Genomic DNA, 19651 nt, shown 5'->3' with positions numbered 1-19651 from the left:
CTGCTGTTTGCGGACGATGTTGTTCTGATGGCTTCAACGAACCAGGACCTTCAGCATGCACTGGGGCGGTTTGCAGCCGAGTGTGTAGCGGCCGGGATGGGGATCAGCACCTCCAAATCCGAGGCCATGGTTCTCCACCGGAAAAAGGTGGCTTCCCCTCTACAGGTCGGTGGGGAGTCCTTGCCTCAAGTGGAGGAGTTCAAGTATCTCGGGATCTTGTTCACGAGTGAGGGACGGATGGAGCGTGAGATCGACAGACGGATCGGTGTGGCGTCAGCAGTGATGCGGTCGCTGTATCGGTCTGTCGTGGTGAAGAGGGAGCTGAGTCGGGGGGCAAAGCTCTCGATTTACCGATCGATCTACGTTCCCACCCTCACCTATGGTCATGAGATTTGGGTAATGACCGAAAGGACAAGATCGCGAATACAAGCGGCCGAAATGAGTTTCCTTCGCAGGGTGGCTGGGCGCACCCTCCGAGATCGGGTGAGGAGCTCAGTTACCCGGGAGGAGCTCGGAGTAGAGTCGCTGCTCCTCCACGTCGAAAGGAGCCAGCTGAGGTGGCTCGGGCATCTGTTCCGGATGCCTCCTGGTCGCCTCCCGCGGGAGGTGTTCCAGGCATGTCCTAGTGGGACAAGGCCTCGTGGAAGGCCCAGGACACGGTGGTGGGACTATGTCTCCGAGCTGGCCTGGTGTCGCCTCGGGGTCCCCCCAGAACAGCTGGAGGAGGTGTGTGTGGATCGGGAAGTTTGGGCATCTCTGCTGAGACTGCTGCCCCCGCGACCCGGCCCCGGATAAAGCGGAAGAAAATGGATGGATGGATGGATGGATCATAAATATATCTTAAAAAGGTGGGCAGTGTTGGTGACATCATGGAGAAAACCAGATTTACCCCCAATTTAGACAATGTTTACAGCACAACTTAAAGCCACTTGCTCCACCCAGTGAAATCAATTAGTGTGTTTTTTTTTTCCGGGGCGGAGCAGCAGCAGAGATCCTGACGTGCTGTTTCCCTGGCAGGAGATAAGAGTAATTAAACATCCTGGCTGTGATCCTTCTCATTAGTGGTCACCTCTGATAGTCTTGAATAACAAAGCTACCATTTTAGCGAAGACCCCGCTGAAAGCCTGTTGTGCCAGCGGCAAAACTTTTGCTTATTCCCCTCCTATACTGCAAAGGTGTGCACAGATCGATTTTTGAAGTCGGTGCATGTTGAGTAGCGCAGGACATAAGCTATGGGTCCCTGTTCCCCCTGTGCCTTCAGGAGTTCCCCTTAAAGCATTGCTGTCATGCTGAAAAATGCTGGCCTTATCTCAGCTGTATGAATTGCAAGCTATTCTGCGGGCTGCACCGGAGATGAAATCGTTCTGTCATCAAAGCTTAACTGCTGCACACTGTGCCTTGTGACGTACAGTACGTGTGTAAGCTGACATTTGGCCTGCTAAGTGTTACTAATACATCCATTCAGTTTGCATCTCAGTAGTTTGGGATATAGGAGCATATATTCCAGCTGCTAAAACACTACAGCATTTCTGTAATTGGTCTGCATGCTGCACTACATTTCACACATTTTGAATCAAAGCCATCAGAGGAAAATGCAAACAGAACCCATTGTAAGTTGAGAAAAATCTGTGATGACGCAAGGGTTAAAAGGAGATCATCTGCACTTTCGTGTATTTATATTTTTGCTCGATGGGACCCGGGAATACATTAAGCTGTTTCGATGAAGTAATTGTAGAAACTGTAATGTAAGCAGGCTGGTGATCAGGGAATATCGATTTGAATTGGTAAAATGAGGATGTCTGAGTTCATAAGTTCCTTTTCAGAGAATAGTGCCCTATTACAATGTGCCAGGGGATTGTGTTTTACTCTGAAGGAGTTTGTGAAGATTACAGCCACTGAATTACTCACTCATTACTTTTATCAATTCTAGTCACGTTAATTACTGCTACTTCTACTGTACATACAATTATTAATTAATAGTACTAGTACTAAATAGTCATTATAGTAAATAATGGTGCATTCTGTACATCCTTGTGTCCACTGATCAATTCAATGCGATCAATTGATTGGCCATAATCTTTATACAACATTGATTACACTCCCAAGACCACTGTTGCATAGAGTTATAGTTTTTTAAATAAAGATCACTGAATATAACACTTTCTCCAAATTGGCAGATCACCAGGATTCATATCATGATTTGTTTTTTTATCGTCACATCACCCAGCCCTACTGTCAGGTGCTTATGAAGCAGGGCATGACACCAATGTCAAAACCACTTTGCTGAAAGACAAAGAGAGAAAAAATAAAATACTGCTTTACAGAGTACATAATAACAAAATGAAATTTCTAGCGAAAGAAAGTAGGCAATTTAAGCTTATTTGTGAAGCGCTTTTCACAGATAAATATCACACATACCACCTGAACGTGGGTGAAATTAAACATAAGATGTGTTGCAGAATAAATAACAAAACTGAAAAATCCTCAGGCAAAAGCTTTCCGAAATAACTAAGAACTAGAAGGTTTGTGCAATGTTCCACAACATCTTCACAATTTCATGGCAATGTGTATTTTATTTTTCTATACAATGTACTGAAAATTTAAAGTTGGGCCTGGTTTCGTCTTTGCTCAGCTCAGAGCCATGGCTTCATGTAGCCCTAATGAGTCGCTTAAAATGTTCAGCTTCACTTGCTCTCAAACACCCAAAGTAAACTTTTGTCTTTCCCTCACTATCCAGGGACCTTAAGAGGATTGTGGTTATTATTTATTCATACCATTGTGTTTATTCACCAGCCTTGGTGTGTGATGAGAGCGCGAACGGAGCAGCCCGCGCAGACAAAGTAAAAGCTGATAATTATCCACTATTAGCATTGTTTTGCAGACACGGTTTAAGTTGGATCAGTTGGATGATTGAGCCCCTCAGACACCATTTAAAGTGGATTTACTATGTGTTTTTGAAGTCAGGGTTGTGTGAGAAGTACTTGGAGAAATCGTTTTGATTATTTTTGGTATATGTGTGTGTTAGTGGGACCGTCTGTGCAGCAAGAGGAGATATCAGTATTGCTCTATGACTTGAAGATCTGTACAAAAATAGCCTTTACTTGTCTGCAGGATGTTGTTAACAGCAAGAGGTGAGAAGACTCAAAGTTTTACTTTTCAGCACAGAATAAAGAAAACCCCAGGGATCCTTGAATGGGCCCTGTGAAGGGATTTGGCAACGTCACGACTTGTCACAACCTCAAAGACTGCTCGAGTAAGACACATACTAGATACAGATATACAGAGTTTTAAGTATAGGCTAATTGATATAATTGTAAAGGTTTTTAGTACTTTGAATGATGTAGCAATGAATATTTAGAGTTGTGTCAAATCTTAGCTCATTCTATATGCAAATAGCATTGTTGTTTATTTGTTTATTTGACCTTTATTTAACATGTATTTGTACATGTTTTTAGTGGTAGGGGAAACCGGTGCAGACATGGGGAGAATTATGAAGGGTCTTTGTCTGATCAAACATCTTTTCGCTGTGAGGCACGAGCACGAGCTGCTACTCCATATTGCAGCTTTTAAGATAGAGCTTTAGTGTTAACTAGGTGGAGCCAGTGGCAAATGTACCACCTCCCTACTGGTGGGGAATAAAAGCCTGTAACCCGAAATAAACTGTCAAACCAAAGAAGCCTTGAGAAGTTAAACGTCCACAAATAAAAAGAAAAATGAAATTGAAATGTTGAAAACTTGAAAACAGGCTTGCATAAACATACTCTTGTGGAAGTGCTCTGGCAGACATATTGGCGTAAACAATTGCAACTCTATGTTAGATTTGCACTTTATAATTTTCTAAAAACTGACTAAGCTATATTTTCACGTCAATGAATGTGTGGGGTTTGCCTCACGCTTCTGGCTACAGTAATGCTGACAGGTGATGTAAAACCTCAGAGCTCTTTAGAATAGGTAACTAGAAACAGTGATTGACTGCTGACCAATCACTGTCAAGATCCTGCACTTTACACACGGCTGTGCGGGCTCAGCATGACTCAGACAGAAGGCAGGCTCAGAGACACAGCCTCTTTTCCTATTCAGTATACAACACAATGTATGCAATACTCACTTTACTATTTAACTTCAAGCTTTGATTAAATGAAATGAACACATGCAGAAGTTAGGTTTAATGAATAATCTGTATAATACTCACCCCACTGGTCTTGGCGAGATGCCCCGGCCGGCTCCCACTGAAAGATAGTTCAAATGTATAGAGGACTTATTTTCTCATCTCAACAACAGTGAAGTCTACCTTGATCTTTACCCTAAAAAGGCATGGTAACCCTCAAAGCACACAGCAGTCTTAGCAGTGCTTCAATCATTAGGCCTGTTGTGATCTTCCCTACAATCCTTCAAAGTACAGCGTTAGTATCTACCCATCCAACCCCACACCATGCACAAGAAGCATCAGCTTGTGGTTGCATCACCGGTCTTCGCGTTGATGCCAGGTCTGAATGGGATCTCTGACTCATTTGTGTATTTGTCACAGCGAGCTCAGAGCAGATGCCGTCTTTCAGCTGCAGGTCGTGTTGTCTCTGAAACAAGGAGCACAGTGGAGTTACAAAAAAGAACTGTGTGCCTATTACTGCGCTGAAAAGAAATGTCACATGAAGCCTTGGCCCTGCGCACGTCCTCCACTCTAATACTAACAAGCTGTCCTTCCAGAAGATACTGACGGGAGTTTGTGCTGCTGCTGCTTTTGTCACTTCTAGATGCTTCACTTTTTGTCAAAGTTCATACATGGCATAACTAGAACAGCCGTGGGTTTATTAGCATTTATTGACGATATACTCAATATTCTAATTTTGCATGTCTTTCAAGCATTTGATATTCCTTTGGGGATGCCCAGTCCAGTTTTCCTGCGCAATGGATCTCATAATGCATTACTCATTTATGACCAGATTGTCTTCTGTCTGCTTGTTTTCTGAAAGTATTCAAACCAAGTGTCCATAATCAGAAGCTCCATGTCTCACATGCGTACAGCCTAATTGTAACTAATGGACGCTGCACTCATGTTGTGGGTCAGCCTTAAATGGAACCGTACTCCACTATGGAACCCTCCTTTTATTACACACAAATACAATTTCCATTTCCCCCATAATGGCCGGGCCTCTCTATAAAAACATTTATGGTTAGTTTACAATTTGTTTTCAAGCTCACCGTACATTATGCTCACTCTTCTTTATTATGATATCGATTCTTTGCAGGTAACCGCCACGCCGGAGAAAATTTTTATCTTTTTTCCAATGCGCCTTCATAAAAGCTCATTTCCTACTTCCTCCCCGAGTGATGTTGTTGGCGGTTCCGTGGACCAGGCTGTATTTGCTGACTAGCCTTGGACCAGATCAACCGATTAGATTTCAGGATATCGCTGATATGAAAAGTGTTATTCGACGAGCGCGTTGGCCTAAAATCAGGAGGAAAAAAAAAAACTTTAAATTTCTGTTGCTTTATTTACATCTATTTGCAGGCTTTGAGTTCCGAAACGCTCAGAGGTGGAAGAGCACAAACCCATGGTGCAGGGCAGAAAATAAAACTGTTGTGACTCTGGATGGTGACAGAAAGAGGGACCCCTGTAAATTTCATGGGGAAGGGCCGATGCATGCGGTGGAGGGCAGAGAAGGCGTTGTCTGAATCGCGCGAGCAGCCGACTCTCCATTAACATGCAAAGGGAGAGCGACGTTTGCTCACTCTCACACCGCATTGACCTACGTGTTTTATTTTGTCAACGATAAGCTGATAGATTGCCTGCTTGAAGCACCCCGTGGTTTGAGAAAAGCCCTTTAGTGCCGTGACGCGCTGCTCTCCAGTGTGTGTTGAGGCTTTCCATGAATGTGCACCAGATGACAGGCCGTGCAGCGTCACGCCCCGTTGCGGCGGCTGCACAACCATCAAACATGTAACATTTTTGAGCTCTTACGTTATTTAAGGCTACTTTTTCTGATTCTTTTGCAGTGTGAAACATAAATAATCATGTCAATCATTTTTGGACACATTCTCTGCGTTCTATGCCAAGAAATGCAATACATTTGATTCACAACAGTCCTAAAATGCCATTAATGAAATGGGTAAATGCCAAGTATTAAAACGCTGTAATCTTACAAGATTATTTAGCATAATTTCTCCTTGATTTGCTCTAAATCTGCATAATTGCATTGCCATGTTATTAAGACCTTTAAGTTATGCAGTTAGCATACACTTACGGCAAGCACTCTTCCAAAAATAGTATAGTCCCCTAAATATTCTGTTCCTCATCATTTTACATTGCTTGGGGATACATTAGATGTGAATATCGGCCGAAGTGTCAAAAAGCAGGAGCTCTTTGTGCAAAAAGGAGGCGACAGTGGACAAATATTTAATGCATTATATAACTCATGACACTGGCTCCTTGCAGTGGGCTGCTGTGTTAGTCAATATTGACCCTTCCTTTCATCATGCCACATTGCAACAACACTGGCACGGAGCTTTACACTCCCTCTGTCACAAGAAGTCGAATTTCTGTCAGGCGCACAAGGGCAGGGCTAACGCTGCTATTGCACAGTCTTTGAAGTCCGGTTCAAACCCAGAGTGGTGATAAAGCGGGAGGGGGGGGGCGCATTAGATCAGTCATGGCGCAGCTCAAATACAGAGAGCCAGAGAGAATAAAAACATTTTAAAGGCCATCCAATGCTTTTCTTTGGGGTTTCGCAACTCCAAAGCTATTGTATATCGAGACATTTTCAGGGCAACGTGATCTGCAGTAACATTAGTGATGCGCACTGTAAACACGGCCACTGAAGCTAATCATTAGGGGGACCAAGTTAGAAAGCGGAAAAGGGAATTCATGATACCCAGGCAATTAAAAAGCTATTAAATATCCAATTAAGATACCTTGTCAAGCAAATTACCTTGTAGGCAAATGTAACACAATTAATGAGCCATTATTTGTATTAGACATGGCATTATAGGTTTATTGATAAAAGCAACTGTTTTCATTTTTCTTTGGCAGTGCACGACGCCTCCTGTCTAGGGCTATGCGGCTTTTAAACTGAGTCGCAATGGAAAAATGACAACAGTGTAACGCTGCATCACATTCATAAATTAAAGGTTTAAAAGGCTGATAAAAGGTTTCTTTTGCAAGTGACAGACTGCATTATGCTGCCACTCCAAGTCTTAAGGATTTGTAGAGACATTAGTATTTACAGAACACAATATTAAAGGTAATTGTCCCATGCCTTTTGGAACTAATGTGGAAATTAGTCGAAAATAGGAATGGACTTAATCGCACTTGAATTAATTTAATGTGAGTCACTCAAGTCGAGAAATGTATTTGTTTAAAAAAAGAAAACACCTGTGGAGAGGTAATTGACCTGAAGAGCTGACCTGCGCGGCTGTTTAGAAAAAGATAATAATAATAATGTTGATGACAGTGAGATATGCATCTATTAAATGCCGCATTTACATCCTTTGTTGTTTCAAATTAATAAAAAGTACACCATGTCTCTCTTTAATCGGGAAAATAACTCAAGCAGAAGCTGCGCACAAGGCAATTTGGTTAAAGCGGGAGAGGTGGGTGCATGGCTGTCACCCAAAAAGTCGCTTTGTGCCCCACAAAAAGACAGTGATTGTGTCTCTGCAACCTCCATATGCAAGAAATCTCCACGGGGCACCATGTTATCACTTTTTCAGCCTGGTCTTTGGTGTTGCCATTTAAAGTCAGGAAAATGGGAATATGCCCTAAAATATTGGAGGGAGATTATCATATCTGGCAAGATCTTACCTTCTTCCATTATGCACAAAGCTGAATATTTGTTGTATTAAATGTGAACCATCCTCCCATAGAGTCAATTGTGTATCAATTCGGTCAATATTAGACTTGCGTGCAATGAACAAATGTAGCAAATGGTCTTTCAAAACAAAATAGTCCATGTTTCAATCTTTCTACGGTTCTTAAGACTCTGTTTGCAAAAAACAAAACACACAACGTGTATTCTTCTCAAACTGCGAAAATCTCTGTAAAAGGTGTGAAGAGCCTGTCTCTAAATTTAGATCTGTTTTGATGCCTTACACTGTGTGAATTACACATTTAGTGGAATATCAAGGTCCTTGGGAGGTGTTTGTTATGCTGGGCGTGCCACATGGCGTCACTTGATGCTGCGGGCTTGTTTACTCTGCACTGGTCTGCATCTCCAAATAGTGCGCATACTTACTGTGTTGCTCGCAGCTGCAGTCCCAGCGCAAACATAATTTCAAATGTCACTGTGGAGTCACCTGCACCCTGCTCCGGACTGGAGCCGTCCCGTATGTGTCTGCAGAGGCATATTTGTTGCATAATTCTGTTTTTGAACAAAGACCATTGTTTGGCAAAAAGAAAAAGCTCTTTCTTAAAACTGATTTATGTATTTTTCACATTTTCACATTTACTTTTATTTTGTTTTGATAATTTTGAGATACATCTGATATAACCAGGGTGTAAAGTAGCTAACCAAGTCCGAGCTTATTTCTTAGACATCCAGGACAAATGTAGTTCTTTGCTCTGCTGCACAAGTCATGTTATAATGGTCGGAGTACAAACAAACATGTGGCGAAAGTGAACAGCAAAACAGCAACCCTAATCTACTTAATTCATGTTATTTTTTAAACAAACTAAATTTTCATTCAAAAAACCTTCTCAAAAATGATGTCTTTTCTGACAGCTGTTTCAGGAGCCTGTGGGTGTCCACCAAAGTAAACTTGTGGAGCCTGCTGTGAAATGCTTATTTATTTGAAGCAGCTGCAGAATGGTTAAATAAACTGGAGCTGTCCACCCCCGTTTGCTTGTTAATGCCTCAGCTCGTGTCTGTCAAAGCTGTGCCGCACACTTTAATGTTCCTTTTCCCTTGAAAATACATGTCATTCTTTGAACCAGGGCTTTGATGGCAGGGCTTTAGATTCCTATATTTTTAAGTGAAGGCAGATACTTTTTATTTTGGAGTTCACCCATTTTAAGGTTCTCTTAATCATTCAAAATGCTTGAAATTTGTTGTGCTGTTTTTAAGATAAGAAAAGTGTATGTGCCTGTGCTTGAAATTTTAATTGCTGAAACTGGTTATGGTTATTGAACATTTGACAGTTGGTGGGACACAAAAGCTCCATTTGTTGTTGTGATAGGCATTAGTCCAATTATAATATGCTTAAGAAAGGTATAGGTGTAAGTCAACCCTGCTTGAAATGTGCTTGAATTTTACCTACAAAAAGTTATACATACCCTGCATTCCACACGCATGATGAATGTTATTTTACAGGCATGATGATACAATATAAAATCAAGCTACACATTTAATCTGTCTAGAGCAAAGCAAATGCTAGGGCTATTATCAGCGCTTTGCTTCTTTTTCAAATTGCTATCATCCCATTGTCTCTCTCTTCTTTTAATTAAGTCATTAATGAGTGTGAGTTCAATGATGAATAGATGTCAGTAATAGTGGTCTATCTGCAGCTTGGACTTCCTAAAGCTGTCAGGAGCCCAGCCCAAAGGTCAGTGCTATGCGGGCAGTCCAGGCCCACGCTCCTCACGCACCCGGCCCGGATAAGAGACACCCAATCCAGCATTAATTAAACACCCAGACAGTAAAACCTTTGTGTGGACACTAATGGTGGCTCAGCATGGCTACCCAGATCTCATTTAGGCTATGACTGTGACCGATTTTTTAGAAGACTTTAATCATTCCCCTCTAATAGATTCTGTCCAGGCTAAAACATATTCATTACAGGAAAGAGTGATGTCTTATTTTTATTCAGTCAGTTCAACAAATAAACAAGTGAAAAACTGTGTCAGTGGACTACTACATTTTGGAAAGTCCACACTGAATAAGAAGACGTTCAAAAATAATAAATTTAGTATAGTCATAAAAATTGATTGTATTGCCTGCTTAACTACTGTAGATAATATTCAATTACTATAAAATACATTTTGGATTTCATAATGCTTTTTGCAATTGCCATCAATACTCAAACAGGCAAATTCTGGCCATAATAACACCTATATAGTGCTGTACGTTGCTATTGAATACCTTTAAACAGACGATAATGCCATATCATTTTCTGATGTTACCCAGTCCCGCCATGTATAGTGCTTACTGAACCTAACTCCTTCAACAACTCCACTCTTCGTGTCAGTTCAGACTCCTTGACAAGTCAGTGTGGCTCAACAGGCTGCTGTTTTTTAGCCGGGCCTCTCTCGTATGTCCGTGGCATTGTGATGACTATAATGATGCTCTTTATAGCACAAACTCTCTGTCTCCTGGACTCACGCTGTGCAGAAACAACAGTGCACTGGTCATTAACCCGCTGCATGGCCACTGTGCCTGAGCAGCCATTACTGTAGCGTTGTTAAAGGCTTGAGAAAAAGCAAGTGTGCGCGGTCAAGTAAGACAACGCACCCACCATGACTCTCGGGGGCACTGGGCATTTTCTGCCTGTGTACAGCCAAGGCTGATGTGTTAATATTGCTAATTGTTTTCTAATTAGATGCGAGTCAGTGAGTCGTATTTGAATGCTCTTTAGGGATCATTACAAAGCAACGGGAAATTTATCGCTCCTGATGGATGACAGTCAAGTCAGCAGGATTTCCAAAAGGTAGATTGCTGCCAAGACAGGGAGATGTACGTAGGTTGAAAGAAGCCTCTGTACTCTGCAGTCGCGTTACTTAGGCAGTCTAATTTCAGCGTGGCACTGCGCTACATCACAAGCTAAGCACACATTAATAGCAGCTCTGTGGAGATTTAACGTTCATTAACTGCATGGGATTCGCAGCAAATAGGCCTTGAAAAGAGAACGGTGATGCTCCAAAGTGTGTACTAAGAATGATATTGGTGTGTAATAGAGAATTAAAGAGCCACAACTGTAAATGATTTGTATCTTGCTGTTAGCGTGAGTGGTCAGTTGCTGTGATGTTTCATAAAATGGACATAGTGTCAGAATGGAATTGAAGGATTGGTTCAGGTTGGATTATGTATATTTTTTGGCTGGCAGAGCATCCTTCTCTATTCACTCTTTATTATTCATTTGCTATGTTTATTTGTGTGGTTCAGACGTCGTGTGTGCATATGTAGAATGTTAGTCCTATTTTCAAAGAAATTCTAAAGCTATTGGTAGCATTCTTGCGTGTATCTAGGAGATGAGTTTTCACACGCTCTTGTGTGAAGACAACACTTTCGTTGTGGCAACATATTTGTGTCCCAGATTGGTTCTCCTTTTTTGCATTTTGCCATCCAAAACGTGTTGCTTTTTATTTGTTTAAAACAACAGCGAGCTTTTCCTGTGTCTCTGTTCCTGCTCAAAGTCATTTCAGTTGTTTGTATTGTTCTTCCCAGCTGGGCTGAGGTGGCACTGACAAAAGCAGATGTGTTGTTTGTTTTGGAAGTGTCACCGCTAAGCCTTGCATGTGTGTGTGTTGAGTGTGTTTCATTTGCCCCATGTGTTGTCTGTTTGTGGTCCACAGGTCCTCCACCGCATTGTTCATCCGCCTCCTCCTCCTCCCCTGGTGAGCACCTCCCATACCCTCCCCCATCCATGTCAGCCAATCAGAGCCAGGGAGGGTTGCTAGGTAACAGTGTGGCTCTGCCAGCCCAGGACTCTGACTCTGAGGATGAGTTTGGCCCCAATTCATTCTTAGTTAAAACTGGCTCAGGAACCCTGTACGCTCCAGCCACTACAGCTGCTGATGGTGAGTTGGTTTTCACTCTACTGTTGCTTTCTGAAGGTTAGTCTTGCTGCTTCCGGACATGTGGTTTAGGTCATGCAGATGGCTGTGAGAATGAAAAAGTGCTTGTTTTCCCCAGTGCCACGATGGAGTTAGAAAGTCAATATTTTGCCTAAGGAGAGGCATACCAGTAAGGTCTGAAAGTTCAGTTCAAAACATGGGCGTTTTTGGTTCTGCTGAGAGATTTTAACAGACCTCCTCTGCAGGTTCATGTTAGAAGACATAGTACTTCAGACAACATCCTTCACATCTCTTGAAAATGAAGACTTAACTTCACAGCTTATTCTAGATGTTCCTGCCCCTGTATGTCTTTGTAGGGCCCACTTCAGACACACAAACTTAAGCTTAAACTCTAGGTACCTGTCCATAATAACTAGCATTTCTCAGGAGATACTCGGGGGTCTAAACGTAAATCTGCTTGAATCCAATTTTGTTTATTTATTTATCTACACTAAATGTTGCAGTGTTTTAAATATTATACATAAACATATCTATTATTTGTATGTTTTCTGAAATTATTCAATAAAATGTCATGTTCAATATACAAAACTATTAGATATATTTAAGACATTTCAATTGTTATGCTGCTGACAAAATAGAGATTATTATGTACGTTATTTTCATGCTGGATATGCTTCTTTTTATTTTATTGCACATTGAGAAAAACCTTTATGTATGTCTTCTAAATATGGTGACAGCATGTCACCAACAAAATTACAACTAAATACAATTAAACACAATTCTTGTATTTCTGAAATGCATATAATGTAGCAAGGTTTGTACCATCCATCTCTCACTGGTCATGAATTCCCACACAATGAGGTTTTTTGATATCTTATAAGGACATGTTTCAGCTACAGCTGTTACTTCGCCCACTGGCACAGCAAACACAAAACAAGATAAAAAGGGTCTAAATAATTGATAGGGCTTGCAAGTTAACTACCCACAGGGTTGAATCACATCAAACTCTGAAGTGCCCCAGCTGCCTGCTCAAAAGCCAGCAGAATAAGTTATTAATCCCACCTTAAGCTCCTCCCTAATTCCTCTGCAGCAACACGCTGGTCACCCAGCGGTGACAGGGCAGCGCTGTGGGGTGTGGGTGGGGGAACGCCCTTTACCCAGGCATATTTGTCTTTTAACAATGACACTCATTTGCATAGGTAGAGCACGCAGGTTTGCCTCAGGCTGACTGTGAGGGGTGGTGAAGAACTTCCTCATGCTTCTTTAGTTTGGTTTAGTCCTGAGGCTTTTGAAAAATCCCCTTCAAAATGCAAAAACACATATCTTTGTGCTGCTGTTACAAGTAAAAAAGACAAAACAATCACATGATTTTGATTAGTACTCCAGGAGGAATTTCCACCTGTTCTGTTTAAACTATGAACAGTAGCATTTAGCGTAGTACTTACTACTTACTACTACAAACACACATGGAGAGCTGTTGTGGGTGTCTCCTAAACCAGTCAATTGACCCCCTCTTTACTGCTTGTTATTTAAATATGGTTTGTGAATGTTTCAATGACACATTATCATTGATAAGAATTAATATTGCAACAGTGCAATTGTAATTCAGTACTTTTGATTGTAGTTCTATGTTGTGGTAAAATGAACGTCTTTTACTTGTGAGATTTTCTTTGGAAGGGGATTTAAGCTGGACTTGTTTGAGGCTGATGAAGCTGCTCGCTGAAGCCTGCAGTCCTTTGTGTGGCATGTGTATCTCTGTGGCCCTGAGCTTTCTCTGAGGGGCTTCTTCCTAGGGAGACTGCCAGTGGGAGTCTGCTGCCACGCTGAGCGCACAGATCTAAGACACTGCGGCCGAACAGTATTAGCATCTCTTAATGCAAAACAGCAGGGGTCCGACCAGTGCTGCGGGCTCCCCACTGAAAGGGCCTGCACAGCAGCACCAGCTCACAGCTGACCAAGCAAGAATGCTGAGCTGTGATAGAGCTCAGGGACAAAGTGCTTGGAGAATTCAAATAAGACTTATTTTGAACTGCTTAATCATTCTCTGAGCACCCTCCCCCATGTGAGAAAATGGTTAAAAGAGGTCACTCTATAAAACAGAGACACACCACGAGGAACCAAAGTATTCTAGGCAAAATCATTATTTAATGAGCAGCACATGGCACTTGGCATGGCCATGTTTTATGGAAGGTTTGAGATTGCTCTTTGTATCATGTGACATATCAAATAAAACTATGTACTCCCTGTTGATGTTCTCAGTGAACTACAGCCGTTTGTTCGGTCTTGATGTTCATCAGTGGAATGAGACCATAGATAATGAATTTCACATACCTACATGACTCTTTCTATACTGACAGAAATGGAGATGCATCACTTTCATTCCATGATAATTGTGGACCATCTGTGCCCTCTAACTGAATTGCTAGCCTCTTGATGGATAGGCAGCAGAGTGACATCTAGAGCTGACCATTTAAAAAATGTTTTCTCAGGACTACGTAAGCAACTTTAAGATTGACACAATATACATTATCTTCCAAAAGAAGAGACAACATCTGAGGTTCCCTCCTAATTACATTAGTCCATTGCTTTATTATATTTAGTTGTAATTACATCTTTTAACTCAAATTAACTCCTTAGAGACATTGTTGTTAAATTAAAAAGCATAAATACATAGAAAGTAACATCTCTGCCTGATATCTGTAAATAGGAGATGTGTCCAAATATCAAATAAAAGGTTTGTTTATTGTATACATTCTTCAACTGGTCATGTTATGTTGTGGATTTATCATGGACGTTTTTACTAAATCTGAATCTCAGCTCAATTGTTGTCCTGACATCTCGTTAGTAATGAAGGCGAGCTTCTCTTCATATCCACAGAAGGTGTATATCCCTTATTCCCACAGTGAGCAGCAGAGAGAGCTGCGCATTAGGCCCACCATGTGTTGTTTGCCGTACCTGTTACCTCTCAAATAAGTCCTGGACAGACAGGCTGTATTCCCGCTTGGCTCTTCCCTTCACACTGCTCTAATGGTGTAGGAAGCAGCAGCAGCAGCAGCACACATCACCTTTTGGGAGATGGTGCAGCTCCACAGCCTTCATGACAAATTCTATTTGTATTTTTATAGATAAATGGTACTCAACTGGAAATTTAGCTTCTACGATTAGCCCTAGGGGCTGCAGCGTTAAGCAAGATTTAATGATTTATCAGGTGCTGTGTAGCTTTTGATTAATTCTGTATCGAGTGGCTCACACCTCAGTGCTTCACATGGTGTCCAGGGCATGTCATATCACTTTATTTCATCAGGTGTGACCATCACTGCTGCCCATGCAATCCACTGTCCTTGTTTGGAAAAACACCTTTTCCTTTGGCACTGCTCTGCAGCTGAAGAGGATTCTATAAAGAGCTAAAGTGATTTCAGGAGCTGTTTTAATCTCTCACTCTCTATATATTGTAATTAATTAATTTTTTTACATTTCTTAGTAGATGATGTAATGGATTAAAAAAATCACCAGTTCAATCAAATAGTTTTTGCTAGTCTTACATTGCAAAAGTCAGTCATATATATATATATATATTTATATCTCTTTTTTTTTTTACTAATACAAGGCTTTACCACCTATGATTTAGTGCCCATACTTAAAGGTTGAGCAGTTGTCTCTAAGCAATTAGAAGAAGCCCTGTGAGACAGACATTTGCGGTATCTGTCGGGGCGGAGGGTGAAGTCCTACCTAATGAAGTGGATTTGCCTTAATTACTTGTCTGGAAAAGCGTCAGGAGGCTTTAACCAACGAGCACACATTGTTAGAAAGAAAAATGAAGAACTTGCTTTCACAGACTTAATGGATATCTTTCACCTTCTGTTGTGAAAGTTTGCCATTGTAGTACAACCTCCCCTCTCTGTCCCCGTGATAACAAATGGACGTCCTTTTCTGACCAATTTTCCTTGTGCAAAGCAGGTCAATAGAGGACCATTTATTTTTTTTGTGTCCTTTAGATGGTAGAGAATGATTGCCGCTGAATCGCCACATCTGCGGGGGTCATCTCACACTGAGCTTTCTCTCATATAATGTTCAGTTCCTCAGCTTTATATTGGGAGGCCTGACTCACGGTATCACAGTTGAATTGTTTGCACTTTTATACAGTTTGTACATGTATTTTACTTTACATTACTTTGGAAATGGCGCTATATATAGTGGAGGAACACAAATTATATTGTAGTTACTAAACAACTAAACAAATCTAAAATATTACAACTTAACACAAGAATCACACACATTACAGAACATGCCTGTAGATTTCTAAACTACAGGGTTGGAGGGTTTAATACATAACATGACCCCCCTAGACAAAATTGTGGTTTACAAATGACTTCATACAAACTAAATTATTGCAGCTTCTGGGATTTGTTCAATGCAGTTGTTCACTGAACCAGTCTCTTTAATTGTATTCTTTCTTGCTGGCTTAATATGATATGGCATGTCCTTCCTGAACACTTTGTAAAGTTATTGTACCTCCTTGGCCTGACAGAAAGTAAATGAAAAATGCTTTTAGTAAACTAACTGCGTAATATCCTTGATGCAGTTGTCCTGTGATAAATTTGCATGCGCGGTCCCAGCATCGCATTAGCATAACCTTATTAATGGCCGTGGGGATCAGGTATATTAGTGAACAGCGGGGAGGTCATCAACTACTCTGCGTGGCTTCTTCTTGCGCCAGTCTATTGTTCCCTGAGACTGTGGTCTGTCAACGCTAAACACCAGCCCAGCTTTATGCCAAGTGTAGAGCCATCTGTCTGCACCCTGCCACAATGATAGATTTGGGTTTTAAACAACTCCAGTGCAATACAATTTTGCTCAAACTTTCACCAAACCACCTGCCACTGCAGTCAGATGTGGAAATTCTGGCTTTTTAATGACTAAGAATAAAAGAAAAACTTACTTTATTTTGGAAATAGCATTGTTGTAGCTGCGTACAGTACAAACACAGCATAATCATAATCAAGTGTACATAGTCTAAAATAAACTAACAAAAAAGAACATGTTCAGCTATATAATAATGACTTTGGTGTAGACTTTAGAATGAAATCCAAAGGAATAGAAATCTATAAATCTATACAAAATCTTCTGAAGCTGAAATACTAAAAGTGACTGTGTGCAAAATCTCGGTGCCTCCTGTCAAGCACAGATTTCAGACAGCTCCTTCAGCAGGTGTTAAAGGATTAGATGCAGCACGCTTGATTTCTGTTGTCTTGTCTTCCCTGAGCCGTTTGTCAGCACTCGCCTGTGAACTCAAGCTGATGTAATTCCTCTAAAGCAAATCTATTATTCAGCTAAATAGATTTCAAGCCTTTCCTAAATAGCCCTTGTGTCCAAACAACATTTTATTGTTAATGTGATTGGCGTATGTTTCGCTGGCGACTTTGTGAACATTTTAAAACCCACAAATGACTGCGAGCCGGCTGATTTGTGTGAGTAGGTATTGCTTTAATGAAGGAGCTGATTGTAAAAAATAAGCCCTTCTGTGTGTTTGTGTTCCCCCGCTCGTGGCCGTAAATTGGCAATTTGGCCTAGTGGATATGTGTGAAATAAAGGAGGCTTACCGCTATACGGAGCTGCTTGACTCTCGCTCAGCGTAAATCCACAAGTTCATTGATTGATGAATGACTGTGCACATGTGGAACCAAATGGAGACTAGTTTCTGAAAGGCGCCGGCCGTAACTCTCGTGAGGCTGCTGGATCAAATGGCACACAGAACCTCTAGTCACATGGTGTACCTCTACTATTGAAGCCTTCAAAGGTTAAAGGCCCTACCTGATTTCATACTCGGGAAAGGAAATTAGTTTCGTCCTCCTTCAGTATATTGTAAGCTTAGACATTGTGGGAAAAACACTGTGCATTTAATTATAAAGCACATGTATCCATTTCAATTTCATACCATACATTTCTGTGACAATGATCCTGAAAAGTGAGCATGCAAGTTGTGGAATGTAATAATAATAATAATAATAATAATAATAATAATAATAATAATAATAATAATAATAATAATAATAATAATAATAATAATAATAATAATATGAAATATGAAATATGAGACCATTTACCATTTAAATAAATTGAAAGAATTGAACTTTACAAACTGCTTGTGTACATACATGTAATACATGAGGCTAAAAACAAGCAAAAAAATATAAATGGTCCAGGATTGGCAGAGGAGCCACTTGTCCTGTTAAAAATGTTTCCACCATAACTATATATATTTTAAATGTATTACTTGAAGCACCAGCAGTGTCCCACCCCTGACCCCATCACGCTCCGTACTGCCCTATCAAATAAAGCCTTAATAAATAAACATCCACCAGAGTTAGCATTTCCCTTCTTCGTGGGCTGGCTTGGATTTGTTGACACAGGTCTTGATCCGGTTTGAATAAATTGTCTGTGGTCTTTGTGGGGAGCAGAGAGCACATTGCAAAGGAGACAAGATTATAGAAATAATGAGTCTTTTTCTTAATGAATATGCTACACGAAGTGCTTTGCTGAGCTTAGTTTAAGACTTTTATTTAACAGCTAATTGCCATGCTTCTGGTACAACTTTGCGTAATTATCTTCAAATGAGAACAGTTTAGGCCAGTGTAGTAAGAGCCTAATTGATTTGGCTAAAACCTGAACTTGTTTCTTTCATGTTTTTTTTCCTACAAATGAACAAATAGACAAATCATTTCTTCTTTGCTCTTTCAGACGGAGCCTTTCAAAACCACTCAAGGCTGCGGACGCCTCCTCTGCCCCTGTCCCACTCCCACTCGCCCAACCACCAGCACCATGCGCCCTCCATTAACTCCTTAAACAGGGGCAACTACACCCCGAGGAGCAACCCCAGCCCCGCTCCCACAGACAGCTCTGCCCCGCCCGAGGGACCAGCCAGTGGGCAGGACTCAGGCAGCGCACAAGACAACTGGCTCCTCAACAGCAACATCCCCCTGGAAACAAGGTACTTCATTCACCCTGCTGAGACTGTACTGTACTGTTGACTGGGCGTGAACTGGTGCACATCCGACGGCTTTTTCCATGCACCCCGCTCTTTATTAAATTGCAGCCCGTGCTAACAAGAAGCAGGGCAATAAAATGGGAAATGCTAGGGGCAAAAGGCCTACATTTGTGATGAACATGACTTTTGGCAAACAAGAGAAAAGTGCTGCTTATTGGATCCTGCTCAAGTCGTTTCAGCTTGGAAAGTGAGAGCGCTATGAACAGATAAGTAATTATAATCAGGTTAGGTACTTCTCACCAAATTACTCCTGGCTCCGGAAGACTTTGGAGCTCATTTTCTGTGGCCATTTGGAAGTTTTTAAATACATTACCTGCTAGCCCAGCAAAAAAACTTTACATTTCATTTCAGTTATGACATAGTTCATATATATACTGTATATAGAACATTTAATGGAGTATGACAATTGCTGGATGCAGTTTTGTAATATCTACAGGCTCACTGTAGTCATAGTTTTGGGAAGCAGTTCACTCAACAGGAAAATGAGCATCAGTTTGGTGGGTAGAAGGACAGTTAGTGCGATAATGAATGATTATGCGTCATGAAGCCCCAGAATTAATCGGGCGCAGGTATTCCCTTGGGTAAAGAAGCAGATGGTGAGGAGAATGAATCTGCAACAGGCAGTGAGCGTCAGTAACCGCTCGTGCAGTTCTTACGACCCCTGGCCTTCAAAAAGCACCGACTGCTGGATTTCCCGTAATGAGACTGAAAGCATTAGTATTCAGACAGACCTGAAATATTAAATGCCACTTTTACTTAGTTTGGAGTGTTGCGGAGGGGCTCATCACTCCTGTGAAATGAAACAGACATGATAAATTCTGCACTGGTTATTCAGATCTTTTTCAGTTTTATGTCGGGAGACGTGCCAGAAGTTGGTTGGCTCA

At 41.3% G+C, this 19651-nt stretch overlaps 1 protein-coding gene across 9 annotated transcripts in view; it reads left to right on the top strand.

Annotated features, from left to right (window-relative positions):
- Positions 1–19651, top strand: part of tenm4 (teneurin transmembrane protein 4) — a 123390-nt gene that overhangs the window by 39979 nt on the left and 63760 nt on the right. For 6 of the 9 annotated variants that reach the window (XM_079553331.1, XM_079553330.1, XM_079553328.1 and 3 more), the window contains exons 4-5: positions 11501–11725; positions 18461–18710. In XM_079553331.1, the coding sequence (XP_079409457.1) occupies positions 11501–11725; positions 18461–18710 (475 nt within the window). The remainder of the gene's footprint in view (positions 1–11500; positions 11726–18460; positions 18711–19651) is intronic. The other 3 variants (XM_079553333.1, XM_079553334.1, XM_079553335.1) reach the window with 1 other exon arrangement.

Source organism: Gobius niger (assembly GCF_951799975.1).
Source record: "Gobius niger genome assembly, chromosome: 1".
Lineage (NCBI taxonomy): Eukaryota > Metazoa > Chordata > Actinopteri > Gobiiformes > Gobiidae > Gobius > Gobius niger.
Note: the sequence above shows the minus strand (reverse complement) of the source record. Positions and strands in the feature narration are given on the sequence as shown.